General features: G+C 39.7%; 1 protein-coding gene across 4 annotated transcripts in view; it reads left to right on the plus strand.

Annotated features, from left to right (window-relative positions):
- Positions 1 to 20,123, plus strand: part of LOC145777545 (uncharacterized) — a 128,674-nt gene that overhangs the window by 50,913 nt on the left and 57,638 nt on the right. For all 4 annotated transcript variants that reach the window (XR_014290329.1, XM_082588951.1, XM_082588952.1 and 1 more), the window contains 16 exons: positions 1,086 to 1,224; positions 1,762 to 1,894; positions 3,154 to 3,365; positions 3,706 to 3,863; positions 6,633 to 6,840; positions 7,743 to 7,858; positions 8,420 to 8,543; positions 8,920 to 9,087; positions 9,392 to 9,511; positions 13,241 to 13,356; positions 15,243 to 15,450; positions 16,805 to 16,975; positions 17,187 to 17,366; positions 17,860 to 18,014; positions 18,766 to 18,862; positions 19,094 to 19,255. Coding sequence is in view for 3 of the 4 variants with exons in the window: in XM_082588951.1 (XP_082445077.1) it covers positions 1,086 to 1,224; positions 1,762 to 1,894; positions 3,154 to 3,365; positions 3,706 to 3,863; positions 6,633 to 6,840; positions 7,743 to 7,858; positions 8,420 to 8,543; positions 8,920 to 9,087; positions 9,392 to 9,511; positions 13,241 to 13,356; positions 15,243 to 15,450; positions 16,805 to 16,975; positions 17,187 to 17,366; positions 17,860 to 18,014; positions 18,766 to 18,862; positions 19,094 to 19,255 (2,467 nt within the window). In the remaining variant the exon portion in view is untranslated. The remainder of the gene's footprint in view (positions 1 to 1,085; positions 1,225 to 1,761; positions 1,895 to 3,153; positions 3,366 to 3,705; positions 3,864 to 6,632; positions 6,841 to 7,742; positions 7,859 to 8,419; positions 8,544 to 8,919; positions 9,088 to 9,391; positions 9,512 to 13,240; positions 13,357 to 15,242; positions 15,451 to 16,804; positions 16,976 to 17,186; positions 17,367 to 17,859; positions 18,015 to 18,765; positions 18,863 to 19,093; positions 19,256 to 20,123) is intronic.

Consider the following 20,123-nt stretch of genomic DNA (forward strand, 5'->3'; position numbering starts at 1 on the left):
GTAGCCTACCATGCGTAAACCTTTTTTACCTTGATTTAATTAGGTTTATTTTTAAGTAATCAATTCTATTGACATAAAATGAGTGAAAAAAAGAGAAGGTATGACGAAGATTATCTGAATTTTGACTTTATAGATGCCACAGTTAATAAGTAAATGACCAAGTTATACCAGAATGCGTCATATGTTTTCAAAATCTGAGCAACGACGCTTTGAGACCAACTCGTACGCAGCGTCATCTTGAAAAAAAAACGTATACGTTGACCATCAAAATAAACCTTTACCTTTTTTCCAATGCAAGAAAGACTTTTTGAAAAAAATAAAGATTGCAAGTAGAAAGTGCTTTCCCCAATTGTCGTCGGCGGAAGTTGTAGAAGCATCTTTCGGAATTGTTCACATGACAGCTCGGGAGAAAAAAACCCACAGACAATTTACAAGAGGAATTCTTGGAGCTAACACGAAATTATATTGAAAGGGACGACTTTGAAGCAATGCCACTAACTGAGTTCTGGGTGAAATATGTACAGACATTTACAAGAGTATGGGTGCTGTGGTTATACGCCACTTCTTCCATTTTCATCCACTTACTTGTGCGGAAATGTTTAAACGATAATTGTCCTGATGAACACCCAAACTTTTCAGTATTCAATCCAAAAAACAGTTACATCCTTCGCATTAATGCAACTTACCTGGAAACGAGTTTCTGTTCTGCTTAATGTTTTTTGATTTCGAAACAAGGTGGGGCGCGAATTTTGTTAGAATTGTAAAAGGGAGGCGTGTCTCAAAAAGTTTAAGAACCACTGAGTCGTAGTGGTCGCCGACGTAACTCATGAGTTGGAAAAAAGGTGTAGCGCTAACTTTTGAATTATTGTGCTCTCTATCGTTTTGGAATTACGAAATATTTCGTTTCGTATTTTCTAGCATTTTATGAGCAGACGGTCAGTTGGACATTATCTGCACACTTTAGAGCTTAACAAAACATTTTTGTTCAAAACAATTGAAGTAACTTCTCTCCCTCAGTAGCATTACCAAAGCCTCCCATTTGTGTGCTTGATCACGACTTTGTTTGATTGGTTGCTCATTTCCAGATTGACGTCAACGAATGCGATGCCAACGTCTGCAGCCCCAACGCCACTTGTGCCAATCTGCCGGGTGGCTTCACTTGCACTTGCTCCAGTGGGTTCGTTCTTCCATTCAACGGACCTTTCGACGGAACAGAGTGTGTGGGTGAGTAACAATAATCTGAAAGAAGAAAACTTTGGAAGCGTTCGGAGATTTTGGAAACATAAATTGTGCAACTTAAATAATTTATTAAAACTTTAAAAAAATATTTTTAAATTAAAACTTTTATTAAAATTAAAACTCTGCCTTTCATCTTTTATTGATTTGCCTTTGAAAGAAATCACAATCTGGAACGAAAATGAAATGGCATAGAATTTTATAGGACGCTGCAAGAGAATTTCATCATAACACTTGAAGTTAAAAAGCGGTGTCAAGGCAAATGCAGCAAAATAATGGTTCAATGCTTTGCTACAAATAACCAACTCCGATTCAATCTTTCATGGATTAGAGAAGCCATTGTGTAGAAGTAGTTTAGTTTATTCAAGATAGTAAACTGATGATAAACACGGCCCAAGGTAATGCCAACCTAGAAACAACAGCAAGCAACCACATGCAAAATGGACATATTACTTGATCGTTTTTTCTTCCAAATTTTTCATTGAAATTTGTGCTGTAACCATCCGAAATAAATATGTCTGACAGAATCAACGTTTCTCCCATATGGAGAGTATTTCGATGATTACGAGCTCGTCTTTGGTGACATAGACTTCGACAAGTACTCTCAGATTTTCAACAGCAGCGTGGGATTCATGGTGAAAGACACACGATACGACAGGTGCATACCAACGCTCAATAGATTCTACTTGTACAATGAAGATCCAATTAGCTTTACAAAAAAAATTCAGAAACTGTGTGTTCACTAACGTCATCTGCATATTACTCTATTCCTTGTGGGCATTCTGCATTCGATGAAAGATCAGTATGAGATTCTTGTAGGATGCGTCACTACGTATATTAAAAGAATCATGAATTAATTCAACAATGATATATTGCTTTATTTTCATGCTCTGATAATTAATTTAACTGTCCATGCATCTGCAGTGCATCGTGTGATACTTGTTGGCATATTTGTTTACATCTGAAGGCAGGTTGTCTTCGGGAGCGCTAAAACCAACTTGAGCGAGATTACCAAATCTCGTTACGACACGGACATGACCAATGTCACATTAGACAATTGCGATTGTTACGTTTCCCATCAACCTCATTGTCATGTACCGGTAGTTTATATTAAGTTAGAAACACAAAATTATTATTAGTAAATCATTTTTTAAATTATTATTCTCATAATTAGAAACACAATCTCACAGCTTTGCATAACCTTAAGGAAAGTATTTCAGTTGCCACTTGCCTCTCTTGAATATCTGTCACCGTTGTATTAAAACAACATCGGTTTTTCACCTATCCCCAAGATCGCCTCTGTATGCCTTGGCAAACCACATATTCTTCAATGCGGATTCAGAGATTCGATTCTTTTTAAGCCCACATAACCCAAACACTGTAAATTGAAAGTTGTGTGAAGGTTTTGCCTTTAGTTGGCCAGCAACAAGTTATCAAGGAAATTTTAAGTTCTCTGATTAACTCACACCTGTATAATGCAAAAGGCGTTTTGATATGAAAAAAGAATCAAACGTATTTGTGCAGGATTTACGCAGTGGAGAAAGTACTATCTGCATTTTGTATAAAATGCGAATCAAGAACAGAAATTATGTGAAATACGATTTTGATCATAACTGGTACTGATGTGCAATTTTTCATAAACTACATTTTTTCAAATGTAGTTTTCTACAGTTGTTGTGCTTTGTCACTTAACAGGGAACTCAAAATGCAAATGTTTTCACTTTTCGAGCATAAAGTAAAGCGTGCATTTGTGACGCGACTTGTAGCATGTTCTTCATACCTCCCCTAGATAGCTGGATTGAACTGTCTGACAGCTGATGAAAAGATTGCACGTTGACTAACACTGAAAGCATATGGCGATTTATCAACTGGAGTAGGTCATTTTCTACCTAGTGCGACGTTTTTGATTGGTTGCAGGCTTTACATCGTGGCGAACGGAGCCATTATTCTGCAGTCGAATAGCAGCTTACGCACTCAAACTGTCTATCGCCTGCCGATGACGTCTTCACTCAGCACCAGCACAACTACAAACAACGAAGCTATCATTGCTGCTTTCTGGAGTAACCTGGACGGAACTCGCTTCGGAGATGTTTATTATAGCTTTTATAAAATGTCGGATAACAGTACAAGTAAGGTTTAGTGCAGCGTTGTCAACAATGTGCCAAACAATTCGTGTAATTAAAATGTAGCAAAATACAAAATATCAGTTAATTCTATTTAATTAACGATTATAAACATCTACAACCTTTATCATCTCAGAAAAGCAACATACGAGTACACAATAGATGTTAAATTATTAATACCCGTGTCGAACCGATGACCATTTCAAGTAGTGTACAATAGCTCTCACCACTTGGCTATTCAGCAGACAATATAGATACGGCCTTTGAAATGTTGTATTTGAGATTCTTTGATATACTGTATAGCCTATTACGTAAAAAATTTTAATCTTTAACACTTTTCTGGCAGATTCCACTATTATGTTGTCATCTGTTAGCAATACGGTTCGCAGTCAGTTCCCGGCCGACCCTTCATTGACGACTTTTAACGCGGTTGAGGCCATGGTGGTAACGTACGACAACATACCTCATTTTCCTGCAATTTACGCTTTCCTGGCGAGTGGGGGGGTAAGCATTCCTACCTCAGTCATCGCTTCATTTTATTTCCTTAATCCAGAATTGTTCCTGTTGTTGTTTAAGTGTCGTTTCTTTTTTAACAGACAGTTCACTTAACACCTAAGTTTATATGTGTAAAGGACATGACTCGCAGAGTGATAGTTTTGCATTAAAAACTGCGGTTTATTAAAAACGTAATTTAAATGTCCATCAACATTAATATTTTGCTGCTAATATAACTTTAAAAGAAGCACTAGCTAACACTGATGCGGCCTGCACCCATTGGCGTAGCCAGGGAGAGCGAAAGGGGCTATGGCCCCCCAAATATCAAAGTTTGGCTTCCGAAGTTGAGCCCTTTGTTGAAAATAGAATAAAATTTGTATAAACTTATATCGTTTTCCAAGACATCTGGCAATTAACATCCCCCAGAACTTGTTTTAGACACACAGAAAGACACCAATAAATTTTGTAAAAACAAATAAATGAAGTATTTTTAAGTTACATTCAGACTTTTTGCCGATTGTGTCATTCACTATCGGTCCTAACTCCTGGAACCTGCGATTTTGACTTAAAACATGCTTAAAATGTAACTGTATGTCACGAGAAATAATTATATTTAGGGTTAGATTTCTGGTTTATGTCTTTTCAATTAATTCAAGGTCATATCTTAAACGTTTTTTGCGCTGCTTTTGGCCTACGTGACTTTAAGTTTGCGCCTTCGAGACGTTTCGACGAGTTTCTACACTTTTCCAGAGTCATGTGATAATATTTCAGAATCGCTTATACTCTGTTGGGTTTTTGTGTAGTTTTTGAGATTTTGTATAGCTGAGTTTTTGGTGTTCTCTTATTTTAGCCACAGTTTTGCCTGTTCGTGTGTAACAGCTACCTTTAATAAGTTAATAGCTGTTTATCTGCCAAGAAATTTAATACAAATATTACCCTAAAAGTGTTTCCAGAAGCACTATAATCCGATATTTGAGTGCAATTTTGCAAAGATTTTCCGGGGCACCATGCCCCCGACCCTCCTAGAATACGCGTGCCTTCGGCACGCTCTAACCCCCCACCAGTTTTATTGCTTTCCTTGCTCAACCAGGATACGCCACAGCACATCAGGTGGCGATGTCTTAAATCAAATACTTTGTCGTTCTCATCAATTCATCAAATATTTGGCTCCCGAAAAAAATTTTTCTGGCTTTTTGTTTGTCGTATCCAGGCTTACACCCAGTGGTTGAAGATTTAGATTAAGTGGACGGGAAGGCAAGGAAGCCAATCTTCGTGTCCACCTTCAGGCATGCCTTCAAGTGTCCTGCCACAGACACAGCCGCATGCTCTTGAGTGGTGTCGAACCGGCGCCCTTTTGATTGCCGTTCCAGTGTTCTCACCACTCGGCTATGCAGCCGATTTTCTGGCTACGCCACTGCCTACACCATATAGATTTAACGTTATTCTTTTAAGATTATTGAAGGATAACCAAGCAAACTGATTGAATAGACTACTTGCAATTCAATGAAATATTATGTGGGATTTTTGCAATACAAAGCAAGCTACCTCACAATGTAGATATTAACGACCTGTTTTAGCCTGATGCTGCGAGTTCGCTGTGGTAATAGCGAATTGCACTACCTTTCGGAACACAGTTCCCTAGTCATGTGCTTTGACGAATGGTGTTGAAGTCTGTGAGTCGTTCTTTTAATGTGGCTCTTTTGTTTTACAAGATGGCCCTTATTTTATGATATGGCTCTTTGTTTTTCCAGACAAAAGAGCCACATTAAAAGAACGACTCACTGACTTCAACACCATTCGTTATAGCACATGACTAGGGAACTGTGTTCCGAAAGCTAGTGCAATTCGCTGTTACCTCAGCGAACTCGCAGCATCAGGCTAAAACAGATCGTTAATATCTACAATGTGAAGAAAGCAACGATCATGCTGCTAATACGAAACTCAATCTAAGCAAGCTACACAAGAAATGTCGGAAACAAGCGCTTCCAAATTACAGATTTTTTTACCAATAAAAAAAACGTCAAAAATTAACATCTTCCCTGGATTTCAGAAATATTGCAATAGAAATTATACAAACACAGCCGTGTGAGGGTTTGCCACGTATATGCCAACAAATGTTTCTACCAAAACAGAATGCAGTCTAGGCTATGATTCAAAATTTTTCATTTTGAACAGTTTCACAATGTGACAAAATGACATCATCACTGACGTTAAAGGGGTACTAAAGGAAAAACCTGACTTGGCGATTTTCCACGTTCTTTGTGTTTAACATGCTACCATAAAACGATTTTCAATAAAATTTTGCCCCATTGCGGTCTGACCACCATTGTGGGCGTGCTTTTGTCAGAGCTTTCAAAATGAGATTGAGCCTGAGCAACGAAGCGTGCGACTGTGCAGTCTACGTCATAAAGTCTAGCAATCAACCGATCACGCAATAATTGTTACTGCGGGCGATTTGACTGTAGGCTATGTATGTATTTACATCAAAACAGCACATTTTAACATCAAAACAGCAGACAGTTTGCTCAAAACATCAGATTGGTAACGTGGCTTTTGTTATTGCTGGCCTTTATGACGTATTCTCGAGCAGTGTTTGCACGTTTTGGTCATTTTGAAAAAAATGAAAATAAATGAAACTCTGGACTTTGGGCCTTGCCAGCGCCATTGAAAACAAATTTTTTTCGGTAATTGTTTTTGAAATGTATTCTTGAATGTTCAGTTTACTCATTTTAATGCTTAATTCCGGTTTGAAATTTTCCTTTAGTATGCCTTTAACAGATGGAACCTGGCCTAACTTTTCAAGTCATATTGGCCACCGACGGCGCTAAAACCTTCCTCGTCACCACGTACGTGAACATGGAAGCTCCCTACCTCCCAAGGGCAGTCGGTTGGATTGGATACGCTGATTCAAACGTAGCATTCACCCACCCGGCATCCACTGGGCCCACCGTGCTCCGACCTGACCTGTATGTCAACGATGAAACTAGTGAGTGCCCAACAGTTTCAATCCATCATTTTAAGTTCTTTACAAATAATAGCAATAAAAAATCTTACATGAAGAACAATAGCGTGAAATATAAACCATAAGATTCTGCTTGTGAAGCTGGTCTCATCCGATGTTGATCTATAGCAAATTTGTATTTGTTGATTGGTATAGTCTAGAATACTACTACAATAAAATATTTGTGCAATTCGCAAGTTCAGGAAAAGTACTAATTAGACGAATGCTCAAAGCACAACAATGTAAACAGATAAGCATTTGATAACGACCCGTGTGCATACGTCTTGGCCCACATTCAGGGATAGTTTGCTGCATATATGTAAAGTTAGTGAAACTTGCCTTTGAGAATAATTCTTGACACAATGAGATCATTTCTCACTTAGACACATCAGCCTTGACATTTCGTCTATGTGCAACATTGAAGGAATAGGACGAAATACACTTCGATAGAAAAATCAAATCAATAGAAAGAGGAATAAAGATATTTTTAAAATTGAATAATACAGCAGCCTACATACAGTAATTTAAAATATAAATACAGGTTAACGATGTAATATAAAATAAAGCAATAAAATATAAATAGACAAATAAAAATATCAATTGCTGCGCGGAAACAATCGGCCACCCCCCACTAGTGGGGAACAAACCGACGATGGGTTATGATGATATGATGATGAATTAACAGACGAAAGTAAATAAAATAATTTCAATAAAATGAAAAGACAAAGTTCTAAACAAAATAGAAATTTTTAACATTGATTGTCGTTGAATTTGTTTGTTCGTTGAGACGTTATCTGTCAAAATTGACACTTTATACACATTGGAAATACTGCTGGGTTACCATTGTACGTAAGTCTTTCGAAGACACAATATATGTTTTCTTACAGACCAAACAGGAGTGATAGCAATCCGTTTGGACGACGGGAAGCCGCGTATCAGTGCTGAGATTATCTGTCAGGAATGGCACGATGCTGAACCAGACCCCTCATGGGTCGAGGAAGAGGTGAAATTGCTTAGATGAGGATGGCCTCATGTTTTGTCTTATCTTGGATTATGCCAAGTGGTTGAACATTTGGATTAAATGAAAGGGGCGGCAAAGAAGCAGCCTTCATGTCCTACCGGCATGTCATTAAGTATTCTATATCAGACCCAGCAAATGCTCTTAAGCGGTGTCGTAGATACACCCTTTCGAGCGTCCTACCAGGGTTCTAACCGCTCAACTATCTCTTACGTGAAGGCTAGCTTTAACGTACATGACAAAAAGTTGCAATTTAGATTCACTTGGAATCTTTTATACTGCCTCTTTATCATTTAACATGTAAACTAAATTTCTCTTCATCTTGATTTCTCTTGTAATTTTATTTGAAGCGTTCGACGCATCCAATTACAATCATTTTTGAGACAAATACAGACGTGTTTGTCAATATTGATGGCTACAATGATACTCACTATTTAATCGATTTCGATTATCCCTATCTATACGCAGACTTGACTCACACAATGTTTTGTTTCTTACAAAAAGTGTAAAATGTAGACTTCATCATTGAGTTCCATTGAGTTGCAGGTCTGTCCACTGACCTTTCGACATTACTTGGAAAATGGAGATTTTGCCGTCCCCCCGTTTTACTCAAATAGGTTAAATGGAGTCGTTAACGACACTGTTCTTGATGAGCTGCGTTCGTGGACAGGTTAGTTTCTATGATCAACTAGTTCTTAACCAGAACAACTTATAGGAAACAATTCTTGAGGTTTAATATCAGAATTCCTGTACGTACAAAATACTTTGTTATTTTATCCAATGGATAACTTATAAAACACAATTTCTTGGATTGACTTCCAGTCTAACTGATTGATGCGTTCTACCACAAAGCATCTAGGTTGAACTTAATCCACAACATGTTGTGGAAAGTTTTATGCTCCGTGGTTGCAAGTGCTTTGGTAAAAACTAAGATGTTAATAAACAGTAGCCAATGGTTGCATAGAGTGGATCTTTTATAACTTTAAAGTGTGTATTGCTTTGATTTCATCGAAAACCTTTTGCTTGATGACTATTCCGCTTTTTAGACTCGTCTTGCGTGCAAACGATATTTCCACGCTTCCTTACTTCGGGGGTAACCTGTTGCTATGGTGAGATGGGTGACTTTAGAGCTGGAGGTCACCCCAACAAAGGTGGACATTACGCAAGGAATCTAATCTACTTTGGAAGTGCAGCCAACGCAATCAACCACCTTGGTGAGTGGAAAGCTAAAAGAATAAAATGCATTTTAGACTTTTTTAACTTCAAATTGTTAAAAACATTTATCTTACTTATCTTAATGTTTCGGATAAGTTTTCTCAAGAAAATGGTGATCGAGAAACAGGCTGTTTCGAGGCCGCATACGTCTACAATACTTCTGAGTCAAATACATTCATCCAGATGGGTAGGATAAGGCTATCTGTACGTGTACATATTCTAACAAGGTGCATTGTATTATCACCACTCGCTAAACAATCTGTGTAGACTGATCTAACAATTGTACTTTTTATACATTTGCAGTGAATGACGTCAGACCAGGTTTGGCTTGCTGTGTGGAGTCACGTGATCCTAAGTATTGCGACCTTTATAAAGCAAAACGGCCACCTTCCACCAACAAACAAGTCGACAGTTTTGTCGGAGGTTAGTTGCTACTTGGACCGAAAACAGTGCTGTGATGGACTTTATGTTTTGCCACTTGAAGTGTGGGCGCGATGAAACATGTTGTGATTAAACCGACTAAGGCCGGTACGGACGATTTAGAGCTACCCGTTCGTTTCCTAGCAGGTCTGAGCCAGTTGATTACTTTAGTGTCTTCTTCTTCTTTCGTATGAGACAAGATTGTACAGATTTTAGGGCAGGTGATGGAAAGCCAGGTGAGTGTAGCTTTGTTCAGTGATGCTATGCCATGCATTCCATTTGGTGGCTTGTAAATGGGACATTCAAGAATGACATGGTCAACAGTTTGTTCTTCCGCGCCGCATTCACATGCCGAAGAGGGAGCCAAACCCCACTTGTACATGTTGACATGGAAGCGGCCGACTCCTGTTTGAATTCTGTTAAGCTTAACCCAAGTCGGCCGGAGAAGGTCCATATCAGGAGGGAGCCAACCGGTGAGGTACAAAACCATAAAGTTTGGTGTCGGCGGCACACTCTCTTTCAAGTGTCTCCCGTATAATGTGCTGCGCTGAAGGTATGATTTCTGAAAAGTAATAATTAAAGGGCAGCTGGTACAAAGGGATGTCTTGACTTTATCTACCGGGAGGGTTCCTGAGGTGGGACGCTGAGTTTTCAGTGGAGCAGGTGGTTGGGATCTTCTGCCTGGCGAGCTAGGTGCATAGCAGCTCCCTTTCGGCGAAAATCAGCAGGTTGGTTGCCTGTAAGGATTGGTAAGTATTCTGTTGGAGTAGAGCGCGACCATCCAGTCACAGTTTGTTATGAGTCGTTGATTGGCCGTTCCATGAGGCGGGTGTGGGCACTTCAGCACCAGATAGGGTGCAGTATTCAGCAGTAAAGTGAACCAAAGCCAGGGATGCAGTGCGCATGGTGTCAGCCTCTGCACCTCATGTTGTGCCTGCCAAGCGTTTTTCAATGCGACGTGAGGTGTCAGTTTTTTTGCTTAGGGACTGTAAATGGTTACGGTAGTGATCTGTGTGAGTGACCTGTCAAGTGTAACCCCAAGGTATGTTAGTTTTGGACAAGACGGAAGATCTTGCCGTTGATAGTCACTTTCAGATCACGTTGAGCATTCCTGTTGTTGAGATGGAAGGTTGCCGTCACCGTTTTGATTTCCATTCATTGAGCTATCTTGATATAGTCGTCATGTCTTAGCTCAACGTCGTCGAAATCCAGCTTGTTCTTTGGGAAGCAATGGGTCAAGTAATGGTTTGACACGAGCATAGATCAGCCTCTCAAGGACCTTGAAAGGGATGCAGAGCAAGCAGATAGGGCGATAGCTCTTTGAATGGTCTAGTGGCTTATTCGGCGTGGAGATTGCGACGACCAGGGATCTTCTCCATACTTTCGGAATCTTGAGGGGGCGCAAGCAGGACAATAGGAAATTGCATAACCAGTGTACGTGATAAGCTCTAGACATATTCTATCTGGACCAGAGGAGCCTTCCCAGGTTTTAAGTGCTTGAGGGCAGCATTGAATTCGCTCTGTGAGAAAGACTTCAGTATCTGATGTGACTTGAACTTGATCATGACGTGTGTTCTCAACTGTCTCTTCACCAAAAGTGCGTATCCGCATAGTGTTGGTAAGGAGCTATTTACTTTTCTTGCATGTTTGCTGCGGCACCAGATAGGAGAAACATATTCGGCAGCACTGTACACAAGCACATCAGGGGCACTGTGGTGCGCAATGTTGAATTTTAGGATAGAAGTTTTGGATATAGGTGATTTAAATATTGAACAGCATGGATTCGAAGCACTTGTGGAACGCTATGTAAGACTACGAGGGCGTCTGCTGGTTTTCCTTCCATTTGAGAAACAACCCGAGTGTTGGCCGACCTCCGCAGCGAAGCCCCAATTGTTCTGCCAGGATTGTGGATCGATCTTAGATATTATGTTGCGCAGTTGAGCAGAATTGTTGAGCCAGGATAGGCATGTCGGGTGCACTGTTTTAGGATTTCCGCCGAAGCAGGCTGGTGTCAGGTCTTTGACTTGCGATATTTCAGCTGCTTGATATCCTTGCACAAGTTTTAAGAAAAAGGGGTTTTGCAGAAGTATAGGCCCGCAGCCCATGGTTAAAACAATCGTATTGTTGGATGAAATTATCGCTGTAACATACACGACAACAGTAGGCTTTCAATAACACGATACAGACTGTATTTATAAAGAGCAATATGACTGCAGCAAACGAAAGGAAATTGCACGCCGCCAAAATTTTTGTAACGATATACTTTGTTGAAGCGGGCGGTGATATACCTTGTTAAAGCGTGCGGTGATATACCTTGTTGAAGCGGGCGGTGATATACCTTGTTGAAGCGGGCGGTGATATACCTTGTTAAAGCGTGCGGTGATATACCTTGTTGAAGCGGGCGGTGATATACCTTGTTGAAGCGGGCGGTGATATACCTAGTTGAAGCGGGCGGTTTTGCATTTAACCAAGCGTCTTATTTTTATTTTTTCAAGTCCAACACTGCGTCAATCTTAGTCAGTTTTCGTCGGTCGGTTTTTAATTTTTGTTGAATGTGGAACAACAATCTAATATAAAGAAGCACTATCGACTAGATTAAAAAGAAAAGGAGGAGGCTTTCAGTGGGTTACCACAGTCTGAAAATGATGAGGATGAAGATGAAAATGTTTTAGTTAAACTCCAAAGTCCTTTGCATTGTTATGTAGTCACAGATGGAGTCCCAACAGATTGTGCAGTCGGTTTCATGTTTTTGATCCAATTTCACAACTTTTGGTTGAAAAATATTTTAGGCACCTTTACTAGAAAGGTGACTAGTGAATTTCGGAAGGGTAGAGAAGGCGAGATGACGCTCACACGGCCTTGTAGGGTAGGTCTTCTTTTTCGTTATATACAGTATGTTCAGAGAGCGATAATTTTTGTTTAATAGGTAGGCTAGGTAGGCTACCGCAATAAATTGCATTCGATATTTAAACGTTTACAGAGAGGTTCAATTTATACTTTAATCTTAGGACATTGCCTGTTAATCGAATTATTACAGTTTTTACTTATCCGTTTAGGCTTGCTTTTATAATTCAATAAATTCATCAATTAATTTTAATAAATCAATTCAAAACTACAGTGACATACGCAGAGACCAACCTCGGCTACCTTAAACCTTGGTCAGACTATAAAGTTGCATTAGGCAACTCTTGATAAACATAATGTCAAATTATATCGATCACTCCCCTCTCCCAGTAAGAAAATCTTGTGTACGCCACTGAACGTACCTTCAATACACGTGGTTCATTCGGATGAGTAAGAAAACGACGTCGTCTACGTAAACATTATATGCGACGTCGAGTGTTATATCACATTTTTTGTTTTCAATACAAAATCTATCCAAAAGAGTGAATTAGTTGCTGCAAGCGAAAAAAATATCGTTAATGCAAGCTGAGGAGTATAGTAGGCTGATCTTACAGCATATGACTTAGCCTACTGGTTGATATTGGGTGTTTTTTAATTCGTTTTCGTTTCGATTCGAACAAACTTTCGAATGACCTCCCCTTGAAAAAATCTTCCGTACACCACTGAATACATGTAGGCTATTGCTTCTATCAATTTATTGTAATTTTCAAAGTGTTCCTTCTTACTTTGGCCACAGAGTGAGCAATTTGCCGACCAGTGCAGACGTTTAATTAATTTTAACCGACTGACTTGATGGCTAGGCAATCACGTTACTTTGTTGCTTCACAGGCGGAGCTTACGGCGATCCACACATGCGCACTCTCGATGGACTCAATTACACCTACTCTGGACTCGGCGAGTTCGTATTCATGCAAACCGGGGACGAAGAGGAACTCGTTGTTCAGGTGTGTAGGAAGTATGCGTGGCTATTATGCCAGTTTTCATTTCAAAAATTATTTTGGCAGAGTGTTACTTTTACCTCGTTTCTCGAAAAATTTGCAGCAGCCATACACCATAGTTTTTGTTTAATTTCTTAGGTTCGGCCTTGAACTCCGACAATATATTTACTTACACATTTTACAGCATATCAGGTTTACAGTTTTGTCGTTAAAAATAAAGCTAAGTCTGTTTTTGTTTCAGCTTAACATAGATGATAATAATGTGTGCATTTGTATAGGATAGGAGTCTATCCGTCGTAGATATGCGTTGTTGCTCTCAGCGCATTACAAAGCAAACACTGTACGAACAGAAGCGCAGTTGAGTGCATTATCACCCGTAGATCCTGATCGCTTTATATTGAACGTTTTTGGTGATTGCCAAAGGTCGTCTGTCTATTCCAGAGGTGGGCAATAGCGAGCTACTTTTGTAGCGGCGCTACTAGCGGCGCTACTTTTTTGGTAAAAGTAGCGGTTGCGGCGCTACTTTTTAGTTGGAGTAGCGGCTGCAGTAGCGGCGCTATTTTTATTCCAAAGTAGCGGTAGCGGGAGAGGCGCTACTTTTTTTCAGTCGCACTCCCGCTACACGCTACTTTTTAATTTAAATTGAAAAAAATGCTTGTTTTTTTTGCAATACTGCTGGCGTGGTCAAGCAGCTATATAATCGGCTTGGTTGCAAAGTTTCGGTCTTTTCTACCTGACGTCAACTTCTTCGGCGAATATCTTCGTGTGATGAAGCCTATCTGCCAGGCTTTAGACATTCTCCAAGGCGAGTCCAAGGCATGTTACGGAGTCTTGCTTCCAACCATCACAATTTGCGCGAAGAAGTTTACCGAGATCAGTGATCTTGTGACCTGTGAGGAGTTGAAAGTGAAAGCCCTTGAAGGGGTGAAGAAACGATTCAACAAGTGCTTCAACAACATGAAATGCGTAATGGCATCATGTCTTCATCCCTCCTTCAAGACGTCGTGGCTACAATTCTTGCACTACGTTTCCTCGGATGATGCTGACGCACTGCGAGAGAAAGTCAAGACAGATGTAATTCGACTGTTGCAGGAGACAGCAAGCCAGGTTTATACCGAGAAGAGTGACACCAACACCAGTCATGACTCCGAGGATGAATTTGGTGTGTTGGCACCATTCCGTGAAACGTCGGTGCAGAAGGAAGCAGCAATTGTGGACGCCTTTTTTCGGACAAGAGCAAGTCCTTGAGCTTTTCGAAAACCGGTACCGAGTTAAAACATCTTTTCATTAAATACAACACCCCCATTCCTTCCAGTGCTGCGGTGGAGAGACTTTTCTCTGTTGGAAAAGATGTGCTTAAGCGAAAGCGGGCAAGACTTAGTGACTCTCATTTTGAAATGCTCGTGTTTTTGAAAAATGCGTAACAATAAATTTCCCTTAGAATGTGTTTTCTATAACGACGTTAAAATGACAGCGTAAACGAATGATAACATTCGTTTTCTACATTTTCTACATTTTCTACATTTTTTACATTTTCTACATTTTACATTTTATTTATTTATTTTATTTATTTATTTATTTATTTATTTATATACATTTTCTACATTTTCTACATTTGTTTTATTCGTTTTTTTTTTGATAAAGGTCATTTTGCGTCACTAGGGACTTGAGTGTTTCCTAGTGTCATTTTAGACAAAAGTAGCGGTAGCGCGCGCTACTTTGGCCCGAGCAGCGGTAGCGGGTAGCGCGCTACTTTTGTAAATAGGTAGCGGGTAGCGGTAGCGCGCGCTACTTTGGCCCAAGTAGCGGGTAGCGCGCTACTTTAAAAGTAGTGGGTGCCCACCTCGCGTATTACCTAAACAATGCAACTACTATTTTTTTTTGTTTTAAAGATGAGAATGGAACGTAACAACGACATCCACGGTGACGCAATAAACGCATCGATCATCACGTCAGTAGCAATGATCAATCGCGTTGATGGAGCGACCATCCTTCAGGTTGACGCATCCAGTCCAGATGAGTCAGATGTTGCAAACCTATCCATATCTATCAACGGGACGAGATTATCCGATGACTTGAAAAGTTCCTTCCAGAGATTAGGTTCGCGACAAACATTTTGCTTGTTCCCTCAACATCAACACGTGGACAAACCCATCACGTTTTAGTGACTATTTTATTAATTAAGTAATAGAAATTCTGATCCAATCCGATAACTCATTTGATAAGCAACCGACAGTAGTGTGCGCTTAAGCAACGTATTTCAGGACATTTCAGGCAGTGGATAGAGTAGTTCACAGACAACAACACTTCAAGAACAAGCAGAAACTTTATTGTGTGAATCTCGTTAATCAGCTCTGCGTCAGTGGTTCAAAGCCTCTACAATGCTAGTTCATAAACTGGGAGGCATGAAGACTCTCTAAAGGGGGCGCAAAGGTTGTAGACTGTTGCACGAGTATGGTGCTGTATTGGACAAAAGAAAAGAAAAGAAAAAATGTCGGTAACGTGCCTTACTTTGGGTCACGATTATTGACTAAAAATGTTACCTAGTTTTGATTTTTCTTTAGAGCGCTTTATTCTTGGTTGTGGTTTAGTCCATTGTTCGGTAAGTATGGTTTTTGTTATCTTTTTTGTGTTAAAGTTGTGTCAAACTTAACTGTGAGCCTGAGTCAGGTCGACATGTGACATACATTGTCTTCAACTAAGCAAAGAAATAAACTACTGCTGGCTTCGAAAAAGTAGCTACATCTTCACCTCATTGCGAGGAAGAGAAGATTGTGCTCCACCTAATATTTTGGTTTATGTTTGATGGAAAATAAACTTTATTTTAACATCCAAAACATGAAAAATTCATGTCGTTTGACTTTGATTTATAACTTAAACGAGAAAAGGGAGGCACAAAATTTTACAATTGACGCCATAGGGGGCGCAGCCCAAAACGTTTGAGAACCCCTGATTTACAAGTATGCGGAACTACCAGGAATAACCTTTCAGAAGCTTTGTCAGTTCGAGGATGAAGATTTTAAATCAACGCTAACTAAACTAAAAATATACTATAAATACTATTATCGTCGACATCGGCTCCAGCTCGTGTCCGAGCATTGGTTTTGTCTTCAAGCTGGATTTGGCTTTGGTTGGTGATGTCGTATGTGGCTTTGGAGGCCCATTCTATGATGGAAAAGTCGTGGGCAAAAGGCAAATTGTATGAAGGGTGGGAAACGTAGTTTTGTAGCTTCATAGAAATATAAAATATTAATAACTAAAACTATAAAGTATTCAAAATATAAGTAAACGCATAAAGATTCAATCAATCAATCAATCGATCAACCAAACTCAAAATGACCTTTATTCTTTGTTCAACAAAACAATGGAAACCAATTATCGCTATAGCCTACAGTTCATCAGTGAATAGAAGTGACGTCGTTCCTGTTGCTTCATCTTGCCCTTTTGTGTTTAGAACCTGTTCAGATATCGCAGACAGTTCTGGTCACAGACGGGGAGAAGCTGCGTGTGGACTTCATTGGGCCCTCAGGTAGATTGTTCCTCACGTTGTCAAGTGATGGTCGCTCACTGAACCTCATTACCACCCTCAGTCGCTCATACTCAGGAAAGATATTCGGCCTGTCTGGTGAGTCGATCTTAGTATATTGTCCTTGCCAATAACGAAGGGTAATCTTACATAAGACTCGTCCAGTGTTTTTAAAAGTGAAGTATACCTTTCCAATCGAATGGTACAAACAAAATCATCTGTATAAAATAGTTTCAATTTGCTAGAGAAGTTTCATCATGTACCCCGCCGCCTCGGCCAATCATATTGCGTCATTGATTTCGTTTTGTAGGTGCTTTCGACGAGGATAAAACAAACGACTTCACTTTGAGGAACGGAACTGTTCTGGACTATGAGAGCCTCCTGTTCAGTACTATTTCTACAACAAGTACACTGGAAGAAGAGCGGTGGAACAAATACATTCCTGATAGATCTGTACTTTCTTCCAATATTGTTCCTTTCGGAGAATCCTGTATGCTTTACGTAACGTTTCACAAATCTTTAATAGTTAATTGTCAACATTGCTTTGAAGGCTAAGTTAGTACTTAATTTGATCAAACATGATCCAGATATTCTCACTGGAGATCTCATAAATTTATCAGATCAATCAGTCATTGAATTAGGTTTTATGTTTGAAAAGCTGTTATCCATAAGCCACTGAAGAAACCTCAACATGATCTAGTAACCTGCTAGTTGTTTTGTCTGTGATATTTTTTGAAAAAGCGACATCTTAAATATTCTTTACGTTAAAAGACGTGATTGAGAAGTCTCAAGCAGCAAGCGTTTGAATTAAAACGACCAAAATGTGAGCAATAAAAGATATTTTGTCTCAGTGTAGCATGTAGCCTAATCTTCACGCAAAAATTAAATGAATGTTTTTATGAATGTAAAACAGTAAACGAATAATGTTATGTATTTGGTGAATTATTTTGCTTGTTATTGCTACTGTGTGGCTTTGTTGACAGGGCGAGTTAGCGCGGACGAATCTTTGTTTACGTACGAATCGGGCACCAACTGGACTTCCTTGAATGACGTTTCCTTTGTTGCCGAAAGCCTGCAGACTCTACTTGCTCGAGCAATCAATGAGAGCTTGGCAGACGCCGTTTCAGCATGCACCTCGGTATGTGAACGCTGCGAGCCACAAGTGACCTTGTTAACCTTTTTTAATATCTTCAACTCACATCTACAAAGCAGAACTACTTGTGTCTTAAGCATGAATGATGACAAACAAGGCCAGCAATTTGCACCCTTTGCTTTACCAATAAAAGAAGATTTGTACGGTTTGTTTGTTCTTGGGTACATCTGAAGCTTTGTGGTTTGCAGCATCATCGTCTAGAATTGTTTGATTGCAAAATTCAAGGTGAGAGCACTGGCACATTTTCGACACCTCTAGAGAGTACCCGACTGTGTTTTTGACAAGACACTAAATGGTAAACTTTAAAGGTGGACACAAAGATTGGCTTCTTTGCTTTCCAGTTCACTTAATCTCAACCTTCAACTACCGGGCATAAACTTAATGCTACTAATAGAGAACCTCCAGCCCATCTGATAGCGATCTCATCATTTGACGTATTTCAGCATGTTCACAATTCTTTGTCATATTAGTGAAAAATGGTAATAACATTATAATAATATTAATCAAGTGGCACTACTCGAGGAAAAAAGTCTATGGCAAAAGCCACCACAGTTAAACTGCCACAAAAGTATTTTGAACAAAAACACTAAAAAATAACAGTGATATTAATATTGCGAACCAAGCATGTAAAAAAAATATAAACATTTTTACAACCTAGTTTCCAATAAAATAATGTAATTTTTTCAGTTGCATTTTTTTGGCATCAATGATTTATACCGTGTTGAAATCTTTTCAGCTCAGTGGATTTGTCACGCCTCAATGCCTCCATGACGTGTTGGTGAGCGCGGATAAGTCACGTGGTCAACCAAACTTCGTTGTTACAACCCCCTTGAGTGAGTAAAGAGTTAGGGAAACATATTCCATTGTAGTTAGGAAGTCAACCTGGTTATTGTAGCAACTACTTTGGTTCATAACAAAGAAGAAACACGCTTTTCAAAAGAAGTGAAGCTGACGAACAGTGTTAAGGCTTTGACGACTCCACTTGATTCTGAGAGCCAACAATTATCCAGATAGTTATAACGAAAATGCTAAATAGAATAATGATTACGACAAACCCTTTACAGACAATTCACCTCCAACTTTTGGTGTGGTGGAACTGACAATAATGCCGACCATCGACGAGTTATTCGGCATCCAAGTGACTGCCGATGACCCAGATAACGATACGTTTACCTTCAGCCTGGCAGGAGGAATCGCTTCCGACTCTGGAGCAAGCATCAACACAAGTGAGTCTCTACTAAGGTTACGAGGATTGCAAAGAAAATGTCAGAGAAATGGCCAATGCAAGATGTTTCAAATAATTATTTTATTATGGAATGGATCCGGGTAATATTGTACTGAGTTGCTCCTCTATACCCTACTGCTGCATTGACACCGTTCGCTTTGTAAAGGGCTGAGGAGCAACGCATTCTGCGATGGATACAGCGCAACATAAAAACAATAATTATTATTATAGCCTATTTGATTGTGTGACTTTCTTGTACACATGGAAGTTCCTAGGCTGACAATGTGCAATACTCTTGCTCAGTCCTGCAGCTCCGAACCTTGTGCATTTGGCTATCGGACATTCAGTTCGCCATGACATTTATAAGCGCAGCAACTGAGATAAAGCGACTGTCATCTGCAGCATTTCCTGGTGACTGTTGATAGGTATTTAAGGACGCAATGACTCTGTGCATGATAACAGGCGACATAGTTCATTGGAGACCATTTATGCGTCAAGTGAATGGACCCCTATCGGAGACTCTATTTCCGTGGTCTTAAAATAACTTCATCTGGACATGTCGGTCGCTTTGGTTCTTAAAGATTCTATTAAGGTTTAGCAGGATATGCTATTGGAACTTGGAAGATGTGCAATGTGCATTGTGCAGGTGTGGAGAGAGCAATTGTAGCCTGCCTTTGCTACAAGCTACTCTATGGTGTCTGGTGCGATAAAACCAGAACAAGAGACGCGGAAGTGTTTCTAATAAGAAAACTAGCGTCAACAGCAATTATTACATTAGTTGGCAACATCATGATGCAGTATCCTCTTGTTAGTTTATAGATAAGTAGGTTTGCTTTTAGCAGATGAACGATCATTACTTTGATCTAAGG

Source organism: Aplidium turbinatum, chromosome 9 (assembly GCF_918807975.1).
Source record: "Aplidium turbinatum chromosome 9, kaAplTurb1.1, whole genome shotgun sequence".
Taxonomy (NCBI): domain Eukaryota; kingdom Metazoa; phylum Chordata; class Ascidiacea; order Aplousobranchia; family Polyclinidae; genus Aplidium; species Aplidium turbinatum.